At 39.4% G+C, this 14020-nt stretch overlaps 1 protein-coding gene across 5 annotated transcripts in view; it reads right to left on the bottom strand.

Moving 5' to 3' along the window:
- Window positions 1–5611: 5611 nt before the first annotated feature.
- ofcc1 (orofacial cleft 1 candidate 1) overlaps window positions 5612–14020 on the bottom strand; it is an 85800-nt gene continuing 77391 nt past the window's right edge. For all 5 annotated transcript variants that reach the window (XM_007547924.2, XM_007547925.2, XM_016669392.1 and 2 more), the window contains 3 exons: window positions 12781–12981; window positions 7584–7725; window positions 5612–7471 (listed from right to left, as the gene is read on the bottom strand). In XM_007547924.2, coding sequence (XP_007547986.1) covers window positions 7395–7471; window positions 7584–7725; window positions 12781–12981 — 420 coding nt within the window. In that variant the 3' untranslated portion in view covers window positions 5612–7394. The remainder of the gene's footprint in view (window positions 7472–7583; window positions 7726–12780; window positions 12982–14020) is intronic.

The following is a 14020-nucleotide window of genomic DNA, read 5'->3' as shown; positions in this document are numbered from 1 at the left end:
CGCTGCTGCTGCTGCAAAAAAAAAAAAAAAAAAAAAAAAAGCCCTCAGCTCCACTTCCCCTCTACAGCCAGCAGACTTTATATGTTCGCAACCCACTAGAACAATAAAACAAACAAAACAAAAAACACCCTCTCGCCTCACTTGCTAGTCATCTAAAATCATCCGAGTTGATCTAATCAACTCGCGTCAAAGTGTTATGTACGCAACTCGGTTTGCCTTTAAGAAGACATAGTTTCAAATCCGTTATCTCTTCGCTTTGCTTCATCAATTCATGCCCACCTTTGAGTTAACGTTTCCCCGTGTTGTAAGACATTGTGAATAGCTCCCTTGAAAATCTAATACATTATTTAAATCCAAATCACCCTGCCCTGTCCAACTATGTTATAGATGACAATAATGCTGCCTTGGTGTTCAACCCCCTCCGCCCCCCACGTTCCACACACACACACACACACACACACACACACACACACACACACACACACACACACACACACACACACACACACACACACACACACACACACACACACACCATAGATTTGAACTTCCATTTCTTCAGCTCATGATCACTTGCTCACTGTAGCTACAACAATGAATCTAAGGATTGATGGGGACCATGAAAAAGGTGTGGACAGACCGATGGTGGGATCATGTGACGACAGGATAAGGAATAATAGATTCACGGGGAGATGAATGGGATTCGGGTGCGGAAACGCAAATGAAGGGAGGAAAAGGAGGGCCCGGACTGTGGGGTGGCAGAGTGAGGGCGGCTGGGTGGGCCACGTTGGAAAGATGGCACACCTCAACACGCCAGGCCAGTTAGTATTGATTAGCGCGCGTAATAAAGAAAGCAAGAGACCTGGCTCCTGAGAGGACACGGCTCTCTTGGCGTCTGCTTTAACAAGGAATGCATTTGTACGTGCATACGTGCGTGAATACACGCGTGTGTGTGTGTGTGTGTGCGCGTGTGTGTGTGAGATCTAAAGCCATTAAATATGCCAATGCCTGCATTTTACTCACTGAAATGCCAAGGGGTGTCTACAGAAATGAATAAAAGAACAAGTACACCGTGCGTGTCTGTGTCAGTGTACAGCCTGTGCACGCAAGAGAGAGTGTGTGCGTGTGCGTGTGTGTGTGTGTGTGTGTCTGCTGCGGGCTGCAACCCCAGCATGAAAACACTTCATGCACACACATATATACGCACACACAACAAGGGCCCACTCATGGAAAAATCAATACGATGGTGATAGAAATATGCTTGAATGTTCTCTAGGTGAGAGATTGATCTGAGCTCTACAGAGAATTTGTCCAAAACCAAATAATGGTTAAGGGCCAGCGACCTCCAGATCTCCACAGAAAACAATAATTAGAACCACACTGTGTGAGCCCACACTAAGCATATTAAGGCCAGAGTCAATGAAGGCTAAATGCTAACATAGCAAAGGTTGTGTTTCGATATGAGTGGAAAGGGAAAGAGAGAGAAGCTTTTAACAATTATGTTTACACCGTGTTTCAGCTTTTATCTTTGTCCGTTTAAGAAAAGGTAGTCCGTTTGTTTACTCGACAATTTCTCCAGTTTACCGGTTACTCCTCTATTTGCACTATAATGCGTTTACTTATTGTTTACTGTTCTTTTTATTGTTTAGTCTATTTGATATATGCGTGACATGAAGAAACGTGTGCATATTTTGCTCTTCATGTACAATGCAATCGCAAAGTATGTTTGAAAAGTATTTATACACTCTCTAGTAATCTGTAGAATTGGGTTTATTGGCATTGCAGCTGTAATATCCTTCTTTTATTGCAATTGCTGACCAGCTTTTTGCATGTTTCCAATAATTTTTTTGACAATTTAATTTTTTGGTGGTAAACCACAAGTTTATGGAGGATGGAGATCCTGATCTTTACCCTTCACCCTCGCAACTTATTGCTTGTGCTAGTGTCCATTTTTGACCCTTATGTGAAGAGAAACAAAAATCTAATTTATCCAGTAATGTAAAATGAGACAAAATATTCCCATTGAAGCAAGGGTTAAACAATAATTCAAACATTCTAGATTGTTTGAACAAAATTCAGATTTCTTAACTAGTTGTTCATAATCTAAAAGCAGTAAAAATAAAAACATTTACATGAAAGGAATGACAGAACGACTTGATCTCACCTATGAAATCTATTATCAGCCCAAACATGTTTTGAGTGATGAGTCTCCTACAGGAAACAACAGCTGTATGTGCAAATCATGCATATAAATCAATTACAGAGGCCCTATGTACTTTAAATGCACCCATTAATTAAGCAATGTCAGACACAATGAACCGTGAAGTTCATTACATTTTTAGCATTCAGACCCAGGATTATTTGAAGACTGCATGAGAGGAGAGGAAGATGGGTTTACCTAATGATCACAACTATAGCTCAAAGTCGGGCAGACGCCAGCGGAAATGTAAGGAACGCTTTTTTTTTTTTACGTGAGGAGGCAGCAGAACAGAGGGCTGTCTTGGCAATCTGCAACACGCGAGAGAAAATGTGATCAAAAGGTAAGCAAGGAATTATAACAACTAGCCGTTTTCTCTTTCAACTTCTGCCTCAGAGGAGCTACTCGCGATTTGCACTTGATCAATTTGATGGAAACGTTCGCATTTTCTCAGAACCAGGTTTTCCGTTGCTGATTTGGATTAAGCATTCGGCACGAGTGGAGAGAAGAAACGGCTCCTTTGTTGGACGCTTTGTGGAGTTGTGCACGGATTTCCAAATTAATAAAAATCATTTGTCTTCATAAAGTGGTTCAAAAAGTATGACATTATTCTAGAAACCAACCCATATTAAAAGAAGGTAAAAAATAGATCCTTCTTAAAAAAAAATAATAATAATAATTTTCACTTTACGCCATTTAATGTATAGAGTCTGCAGGCCCATATTCAGCATAAATGGATTTTTACGCTAAAGTTAGCTGGGTTTCATCATATTTCATGTCCTGTCTGATACTAGTGTTGAGTTTCTCGGTTAGCTACATTAATCTCAGCATTATTTGCTTTTATCTCTGCCTATGGTGGAGCAGGATCACAGCATGATGCTGCCTCCACCTTGCACCATTGTGTTGTTTCAGCTGAAGCTGTTAGCAACGTCACTAAAACAAGTAACCTGGTAAATAAGCAACCCATGACAATCTCAAGGTTACTCAGAAAAGCCTTTTTGGAGACCCTAAAGACCAAACAGAGGTTTAAGTCATCCATTCTGCTGGTTATATTTTCAAATGTTTGTTGGCTTGACCAATAAAATCTCTATCTCTGCTGAGACAGATGTTCCCTGGAATAGTCTCTAGTGTGCAGTGTCGCATGCAAAGGAGTAGTTGCTATAAAAAGGTAAACGGGTGTGTGAAGTGTCACACTTTAACTGTGGATGTACGACTAAAATACCTATTTTTAGATATTTTATTTAACTGGTAAGCATATTTCAATAGCGCAACCTTTTTATTCATGAAGTCTTCTCAAAACTCAGCTGTAACTATGAGCTTTTCTTCCAAGAAGAGCAACATGCAGAGTTGCTGCTAAGAGTATTTGGTTCAAGTATTTTTTTTAAGACAACGGGTGGGTGGGTGGTGGTGGGTGTGGGGGGCCCACAGAGAGACGAAGCTTGGCCCAGCTGCCTGGCATTAAGCAATGACCTCGGCATAATAAAAGATGGCGAAAACATTTCCCACTCATTACAAGGCTCCACACTGTGACAAGATTTGCATATTCATATATATATATATTTTCCCTTCACCCCCATTTCCCCTTTTCACTGCAAAATATTATTATTATTATTATTATTATTAATTTATTTATTTATTTATTTTTCTGTGAGCAGGACATCTGCCTCCCCTGACCGAGCTCTGGTAGAGGAAAAAAAATAAATAAATATGTGTGTAAACGTAACATCTCTATCTAGATGCCACAAAAATATAGCACGGTGTCGCCGTCGCTTCCTGCAGCCGCGCGCCGTTTTCTTTGACTTAAGCAACCAGGAAATCAAGTTCAGGGTCAGTGGAGAGGAAAACAGGTTCGACAGATAAACCCAATGGAGAATTTAAATTTGCTTTGACTTTTATTGAATGGTATGTCGCTATGATACTCGTATTCTGGTACAAAGAAATTAGTGTTGACCTTTTTCAGTAAATTAATTTGGCCCAACTTGCAATAAGTAGGCTACTGTAAAAAAAAAAAATAAAATAAAAAAAAAAAAATATATATATAATAATATTAAAAATTGATGTTGACATATACTACCATGTTTTTTTAAAAGGTTCTTTTATGTATGAACCAATTCCTTAAGGGTTTTTTATTGATCAAAAAGTTGCCAAAACGCATAGTTATATTTCAGCTTCAAATAAAAAAAAACACTGACATGTTAGCAAAAAGTGCAACAGCCTTCCCAATCAAAAGAAATACAGAAGTGTTTGCCCTTAGAACAATCGTAGAAGGTTTGAAATTAATAATAATAATATATAAAAAATGAAACACACACACACACACACACACGGGATGAAATGTATGAGCTGAAATTCCATCTATTTAGTTGGGCAACTTTAATTCAACTGAATCAGTCTGAGCCGGAGCCGCCAACCTTGCCCGGAGACTCGCCGATCTCAACGAGAAGCGTAACGATCACCGTAGCACTTCTGAATACAAGCTGTTTTATGTGAACACCTCGAGCTGAGGGCTACATAAATATAGAATTAGTCAAAGTGTTATTTTTTCTTCTCCTTTTTATGTTTTATTTTACCCCCCACCCCCCTCTGCCCCTTCTTTCCTCACTCTCCAGAAAGATCCCCAGGTTTGGGCTGGCTCCGAGCGTATGCGGGCACCTACTTCAAAAAGTTGCAGCTCCCATATGATAGCTCTGCAAAAAGGTTTTCTTTTAACTTAAATCAGCAAATGTGTGGCGCGCAGACCTAGCGGCGTGTTTCTTTCTCCCTCAGAAATAATTTCTCCCAGGGATCAATTTGAAATTTAAATTGCACCGAAAGTGGTGTTTGTCATTAACAATCAAATATTTGAACCTGTGAATTACCTTTGGCCCCCTCTTCTCCTCCCTGTACCTGCGCTTCCCTCAGTTTTGAGCAAATGGCATGGGGCATTGTTTTGATGATCGTGAATAAAGAAAGATGGCGATTCTCTCACAAAATAGAAAATGAGAAAGACGGCAGAGGGGAAATAACATCAAAGACTTTACATGAAAGAAATGAACTCAACAATCAAATATTTTTGTTGTGTTGAATAATTAAAAAAAAAAAAACAACTACCATGTTGCCCTTTTACATAGGAGAATAGTGCAAGTGAAAATAACCCGCTGGTTTGAGTAAATTGGTAAAATCACGAAGGTAGAGTATTTAGAGAAAGGGAAAGCTTGGTGTCCTCTCTGAAAGGGAGGATTTCTGCTTAATGTTCATTAGAGGATTGATTGAATTGGGGGTGTAGCACTGTCACTGTTAATAGAGTCATTCCTAACTAGACTAACTGGCTCTGGCTAAAGTCACACAAACAAGAGGGCAAGATGAAAATATGATTTCACAAGCATCTTAGAGGTGCAGTCATAATATATTTCAATTGTACAGCGATTTTCTAAATACTTTTTAGCCAATACAAAGCATTTCCTTTATTCTGTAACGTGCCTTAAGCATTCATTCAGTTTGAACTCTATTTTTTTTTTCCATGTAGCAATGTTCAAATATTCTGTCCTGTTTTTACATGAAACAGGAATACAAGATCATATGTGGCAAAAAAAAAAAAAAAAAAAAAAACTTACAATCCGTGTCAATCTCAATCCACCGTCTCCACGGTTACACGTGGCATTGGTAGCATTAAGATGTTGGGATGCTTTTGTTCAACCTGGGATGCAAACTAAAGCACAATCTTCATCCTGGAACTTGGGCTGGGCAGAGGTTCACCTTCAAGCAGGGCAGTGACCCAAAACATACGACCAGAGCCATCTTTGGATGTTCAATTTAACACATTTTTTATATATTTTTATGGGGGGTTTCTTTTCCTCTCCTTTAAGGCTGCGAAGGCCCAACTGCCTTTCGGAGCTGAATGGATATTGAATATATCCGAGTGTGCTGTGCTGTGTGTGTGTCCATATGCACTGTCCCTGGCACCCCGGGGCCACAGCTATGATGGTTTAAACATGGAGGTGAGCGGCCACTTCAAGGCCAAAGTAAGGCATATTCTTGATAATGATGAGCACAAATGGCCGCTATGACCATTCGGCGAGACCCCGAACTTGATCCGTAATGGCCAGCCATAAAGGGGAAATTATCATCAATGAAAATGACAGGTTATTAAGATCAGATTTTAGAGGGGCAATGGCTTTAGTGGGATAGGTTAGCCATCCATAAAAAAGCTCTGAACGACATCAGTCGTGCTCCCCATCATCCTGCGCCCTGCGCCAGAGACACATGCTAATAAGCTCACAACCTTTAATTAAGCAATATGTGTAAGTAGGCGGCCATTACAGCTTGATTTGTGAGCCAGTTCATTACACTAAGCACCGGCCAGCAGACACATATTCAATACAAATCAAGCTGGCCTGAAAATTATCCTGTTTAATGTGAGGCCAAAATTGATATTTTATCACTTGTCTTCTGATTAGTGACTTTAGGAATCTTCATATTTCATTCAGCCGAGGCAGTGTGCGATAGCCGACAACCTGCGATTGTCAGAGAGTTGTCGAAGTGTTTATTGACGTCGTTGGGTCACAGATGACTTGTCGGTTGTGTTTGCCTGCACAGGATCTCGGAGACAAAACGTTGCAACCCACAGCACCACGAACGGTGCTCAAGAAAGTGTTACTCGTATGTTTTTCGGTGGAGATTCCTATATTTGATCCTAAATTGGATCAAGGATCTCTACTGGACTCCCTGCCTGAACGCATCTACACATACTGACGGTTTTAATTTCGTCAGCAGTACGCAGTCACAATTTGCGCAGCCTGTTTGTCATGATTATTACTGAACGAAATTTTGTTGATACAAAAAGTATAGATTTTTCCTAAGAATCTTTAAGAGTTCCTTAATATTCATATTACCACCTTTGTGTCGCTGTCATGTGAGGTGGTCAAACACTTGTCATTAAATGTCACAAAGTTCAAAGGAAAGTGAAACGTTTATGAAGTTGTCATTTTTTTCTTGTTAACACAAAATTGGCATCCAAGCGACTACAACCCAATCAGCATGTTAAAAAAAAAAAAAAACTGAGTAAACATGCTAACATTAGCCTAGCATTATAGTTAGAATAAAACAATGTTTTTGAAATTAACAGCTGTTGCTATCTAGAAACGCTGAAATTGCTGTGTCACAAATGTCACTGACTCGTGTGTTGGGACGCGGTCAAATCTTTACGTGGTCTTCGTTGCTACTGAGTGAGGTCTGGCAGTCTTGCAAAACTTGAGCCACATCCACTTCCTGCTATCGGCTCCACACGATTGGACCCTAGAGGGCAGAGAACGTTTACAGCGATATGGCTAAGACTTTCACTTAAATGAATTGTATCGGATTAACAATAAAGTTTACATGTCAGGAAAAGGATCAAAGCAACACTTACGGCCAAACAATTTTTTTCGTTTCCGAAGCTGGAGGGAGATGCTGGCACTCGCCTTGTCCTCTCTTTGACAGGATGAGCTCTGATCCAGGCAAGAAGGCACCTCCTTGGTTGAATTGTCCAATCCATGTAGTTCACCAATCACCTTCAGGGAAAAAAAAAAAAAAAAAAAAAGTGACTGCTATATTGCTTCTTATGATCATCTAGACGGCTTGATCAAAATAAATTCTCCAAAACGTCTTCTCTTTTGCAGCACTGGGAATACATTTAAATGAAGCTGAGCTATAATCCAAACTCTACTGGGAGCAGATGTTAAATTTCGCCTCATTGATCAGATTGCCAGACCACAAAAGTGACTCATTACTTCAGAGGACTCGTATTCTATGCTTCAGAATATATTGGTCTGATGCTTTACACTGCACTTGCTGATTTAAGGAGAGGAAGTGATTAAAACACTTGATTTTAATACATTTTATGGGCGACTCAATGTAGACAATATACTGTATTTTACTCAGGACCTATTACAAGATCTACTTGGGTACATATAGGAAGTCGCACTGAAACCTCTCTGGTAGTCGTTATAAAAACTTCTTTTTACAGCCTTTTGTTTTGAGATTTTACTTTATTAAAACATAGGTAACCCATCTGAGCTACATATAATATAAACAATCAACTATAGGAGGAAAAGAGGGACATATAAAAAAAAAAAGGTTCCACCAATTTCTCTGTGACGTTAAACCAGTATAAACTTGTCTGATAACTACATGTCGTACGCTTCCGAGAAGTTTTCCCGTCAAACAGACATGGCTGCTAGGGAGGCATCAGTATCCTGATGCAACATACTGGGTTGAGCCAAGGACATTCCTTTATGTCTTTCCAAGTGTCTTTTCATTGCACACGCACACACACACTCCCACACACAAAGAGAGAGAGAGAGAGAGAGAGAGAGAGAGAGACAATACAGAGCACACTAACTTCCTGTGCAAATCAAATTCATATTTTTGACGGTCACTGTCGACCTCACGGAAATGAAGCATCGGCCCTAAGCCTCCACAGTGGCAATCAAACATGCAGCAGAGTAATTACAAGACGGGGGGGAGACGGAGAATTGATGCAGTTTGTCAATTAATGTTGCTGCAAGGTGTTTCTGCGAAAGGTTAACTTCTTCATATTCTCTGCATGCTAAATTAGGTCAATATTGGTCCAGTGGAGAGACGTTGTCATTTGAAGACGGACAGTAGGCTGAGTCATGCCATTTTTTTTTTTTCAAAAAGGAAACAAAACACACAATAAACACACAATAATGACAGATTTAATGGAATATCATGATGAAATCTAAGCTACTCTTCTATATATATATATATATATATATATATATATATATATTTTTTTTTTTTTTTTTTTTAATTCAAAATATTGCTACTGCATAATTATCCTCACCAAATCTGTTTTCTTTGTAGTCTTAAAAATCTGCTACCTACATGGGCGATAACCTCTCCTAATTGCACCGCAACACTTTCACCCCTGCTGAAGCCAAGATAATTACATGTCAGCTAATAAAATCTTACTGTTAAATAAACTGCACACCTTTTGTTTCTGCGACTGAGCGCATCCACAAGAAGGAGACGCGAAAAAAAAAAAAAAAAGAAAAGCACCAGAAAAAAAAAATTGCAGAGAAAAGTTCTTTTATTTATTCAAGTCGCTGGAGATGCTCATCATCAGCGCTTTTTCCGAGCCATAAATAATTTGCAGAGAGAGGTAATATTCAAGCTGGCAGAGCCTTAGTTGTGCATCTTTAATGGAAGTTTTACAGAAGCTGAGCCAGTTCTTGCATATGCTGCTGTCACCCATATGGAGGAAAAGGAGACAAAAGGAGCACAGTTGGCTTGTCCTATCTTTTTATAAGTCCGCCGACACTTAAATGCTAGCCTCGGAGAAAAAGCGGCACAGGGGGACATAAACCCACTGTGGTTTTAGGAGGGAAGATAATGACTTTGCCTGCATTAATTTCTTCATCAGCCATCTTGTTTCTACAGACAGAGTGGTTATGAGTCCTTCTCTGAAGGTCCTAGCTTATATGGATGCCTTCCCGTGCATAATTTTGGCCCTAACGGTTGTTGTCGACAGCACATTTTGCGAGTCGGCAGCTGTGGAACATCTGTTTATAGGTAATGAGTATTTGGAAAGCTACACCTCACTTTACCTTTAATGGCTTTTATTGGAGCGCACTGATGGGAAAGGAGCTTTAACTTCTTGTTTTGTTGGGATTCAGCGGGAAGATTCTCTCGGTAGGGTCAGAAACACACACACACAGGCGTGCACGCACACACACACGCACACACAAGCGTGCACCTGCCTCTGGCTACAGACTCAGTGAAGGCACATGATGGATCATTAATATTAACTTTTTAAAGCAGAATTCAACATGCAAGTCAATAAAGAGTTCATTATTGTTATAGTTTTGACTAAACATTCTCAACAGCAACTTTACTTTATTTCAACTAATTGCAAAGGATGCGGCACAAACAACTTTCAGGCAACATGAAATGTTTCACAACTGCTGAATAAACAATTTTTTTTAATTTTTTTTTTATTGACTTCTGACTTTTGTTGTCTTTCACTCCCAAATTAACAGTTTTTGATCTGCCTTCATTTCACTAGCTCCAGGCACTAAGAACCTGCTTTTTATTTATTTTTTACTGTGTTCACTTAAAGTGCAGATCTGGGTGTGATTTGGAGTCCTGCTGGCCTTAAAATTCGTGGTCATGTAAGACTCAGTGAAACAAGTTCTTCAGGACACCTCTGCCCAAACAAACAGAACTCCTTCAAGGAAATAAGTCATTTCTAAATATCTGCTCAGTAACTGAAAAGGCGAGATGATCATTTAACTTCTAAAAAAGACAATATTGGTCATATTATCAATGCAGTCCAATTAGAAAACTGTGAAAGTGTTCATACAAACTTTTTTTTTTTTTCCCCCCCATTTTGTCATTATACGACCACCTGTGTGTAATTTGTTCTCGGTATAAATAGCAGCTGTTCTGTGAAGATTTCAGAAGTCTGTTTGAGAGTATGTTTGGATCATTATGGAGAGAAAATAACACCAAAGTGGCCAGAAAATTATAGAGATGTTTAAATCAAGGTTAGGCTATAGTAGAATATTGTAATATTTAATCATCACCTGCATCACTGTGATCCATAATGTAGACATATGGCCCAACCGCAAGTCTACCAAGACATTTCTGTCTCTACACTGACAGGTCCGACAGGGAAACGTTTGAATCAGAAGACCAGCCAAGTGATTTCCATCCATTCTGACGGAGCTTCAACTGTTTTGCAAAGAAGCTAGAAATTAGAAATACCCTAAAACCTGCAGGGTTTTTTAGAAACGCGAAATAATTTCCTGCAGACGGCGACATCCACGCGTGGCCTCTGTGAATTCTGACTTCGAATGCAGAAGTCCATTGTCATAAACTTTATTTTTCTCCACAAAGAAAAGATGTTGTGATCAATGTTTTTATCGCTAGAAATTAGTGGGAACATCTGTTTGTGTGCTTGCAGAAAATTTAATTGCTTTTGCCATTTCGTTTGTTTTTGCAATGTGTCTATTTTCAGTGACGAACAAGCCTCCTTGTTATGTCGTTTACCTTGCACAAGTCTATGGGCTATGCACACACAAACAGGCCAGCATGGAGACACCAGAAACAGATACACCATCATCATGTTTTGTTAAATAAGCTCATTTATCTGGTGGTTTATGATTGAGGACCATTAGGACATAACAGAGCCTCAGAGCTAATTGTTGGCACATCAAGCATTTTCTCTCCTCACTTCTTTGACATTTCAACTTTAAAATATTAATTTTGTTGAGACGATCCAGGTTGCTCGGGGTGTGACAGAATGATTGAGGACTGAATAATACATTCCTGCTTCAGCAGCAGCTCTTTCCACAGATTTTGAGCAACTTTCGAGTATGTAAGTAAATTGTGTTTATTATTTATATAGCCCTTTTCACAGACAGAAATATAAAAAAAAATGTGTTGCACTATATTACAAAACACCACATACAGTGAGAGTTAAAAAAAACATAATAAAATAAGGAAGGGTGAAGAGAATGCTGTACCTAAAAGTCTTCAAAAAGAAATCCTCCTTTTAAGAAATTAAATGTTGAATTCAATCAGAAAAAGTTGAGCATCATTTTATGTATTTTCTGTGCTTGCTTAACGTTGTAGGGACATTGGAAGAGGGACAGGGACAGACGGCCAGTCCACCGCAGGGCAACACAGAGCCACACATGGCAAAAAAAAAAACACACACACACAAAAAAAGACACAAAAACATAGACATATACACTCAGACTCAAGGGCATCAAGTGACCAAACAACATTACTTGCACATTTTGGAACCGTGGGTATCCGGAGTACCCAGAGAGTAAACACACATGCATGGGCGGACGTTCAAAGTCCATGCAGACAGATCTCATTCCAGCTTTCAAATCCAGGAAGCTTCAAGGCGACGGTGCTAATAACTCTGCCACCATGGAGACCCACTCATCAGAATGAGAAATATCTTATGTTTTTTTTGTGTGCATGTAGAAAAAAAAAAAGCACACAAAAATAAAGCGGGGTTCTTTGAGCTGATAATTTTGCATTGCATAAACCATTGTTGGCTTGTATCACAACGTGCTGCAAAGTTTAAGCTATCTCTGGTGCTGCAAAGTTTAGATGTCTGATACTCATCGTTGTCTTAATTTAATGATACCTCACTGCATAAACATTCACTTGGAGTCTTCTTGAGGAAGAGCATAGAGTTCAGTTGTTGCCACAACCCGCGTCAGATAAGGTATGATGGCTTAACAAAACAAAAAGGGATGTTTATTTAGTGCCCACCTGCTGAAATAGACTCTCTAAAATCATTGTAATTTATTCAAAAATCTATTACAATGGGTAGACCCAAACTTATGATTTTTACTGTAACTTACCACAGATTTTGTCCTTTCAATGATTCATTGCAAATTATGTGAATTTTCTGATCCGTGGAGCTGCTTATGATTTGCATGTATTATTTTTTTTCTTTTGTTCGCATCTCTCTTTTTTTCTTTTTTTTTTTTTTCCTTCCAACGAGCACAAGACATGCAAATAATTCTACTTGGAAAAATGCCCAAAGAACCATTAAGAAAACGCCTCTTCTTTAATCTCACCTCAATGATAGCCCCATCAGGTTGTCGGAGGAAGTGTCTGTATCTTTGTTTTAGCACACTCAGGTACAGGGTTTGGATTACGACATGAGTGCTGGTCTCGCTCTCCGGCGGCAAACCGTCCACAGTGTGAGGCTCATCACCGGGGGCAGCGGGGCTGGAGAGAGAGTCCTCTGCTGTCCAGATAGAGTCATAAACCGCCACCTGCTCACCCACAGGCAAAATGAGAGAAATATGGATGGCACTGTTCAAGTCAGATACTGATAAGTTTTTTTTACATTTTTTTTTTACAATAAAAAAAATGAAATGGTTCCAAAACAAAGCACACAATAAGGGAATCCTAAGGGAACTGAAGGGCAGCAGGTATAGGGACAGGCTGCGTTCGTGATCATGTGAGCGGTATAATCCAGAAAACAGCTTTGTTCATGACTCCACTCTGTGTGTGTTTGTGTGCGGGGCTTACACACCTGTAATGTGCTGCTCTTCCATATCAGGGTGAGACATGGGAGCCAGCGGGGCATGTAACATGTTATATAGGTCATGTAACTCGAAGTCATCCATGTGTGAAGATCATGGAAGCTCATTCCCCCTCTGTGAAAGTGTTTATGGCTGAAAGGCTGGAATGTTGATTTATCAGATCTCTTATACATCAAATCAACTAATTGGCAAAATAGACGTTTACAAAAGACAATATCCAGCTAGAAAGGAAAGGAACTGCGCTCTGCGTTTTCACATCTTAAGACTTGCAGTGCCTTTGCAAAACATTCCTGTCGCTCTAATTGTTTCACCTCATCACAACCACGACCTTTAAATGACGTTAGAGGGACTTTATATGATAAACCAAGACAAGCTCAAACGGTTTCAGACTGGGTAGTCAAAATTTTATGACCAACCATGTTATCAATTGGAGTTTGGTAGAACTTTGTATGAGCCATGAAGACCACCTACTGCAGCTCTGGTTGTATGTTTAGGGTCATCTGAGGGATTAAAATGAACAAACTTTCAAAACAAAACCACAAGGAATCTTATAACTAAGGAATATCATGAATGTGAAAAAAAAACAAAAAACAAAGAGAAAACACAAGATAAAAGATCATCACATGAAACCCCAATTAAAAACAAAAAAAAACACAATGAAGTTTATGTTTGTGACGTGATAATGCTCAAGAGGTATGGATACTTTTGGAACCCACTGTCAAAGCCATTAAGTGGATTTCAACCAAGCAGCAGGCTCACAGTAGTG

Source organism: Poecilia formosa, unplaced genomic scaffold, assembly GCF_000485575.1.
Source record: "Poecilia formosa unplaced genomic scaffold, Poecilia_formosa-5.1.2 Scaffold24, whole genome shotgun sequence".
NCBI classification, from domain to species: domain Eukaryota; kingdom Metazoa; phylum Chordata; class Actinopteri; order Cyprinodontiformes; family Poeciliidae; genus Poecilia; species Poecilia formosa.
The sequence above is the reverse complement of the archived record's forward strand: the minus strand, read 5'-3'. Positions and strand labels throughout refer to the sequence as shown.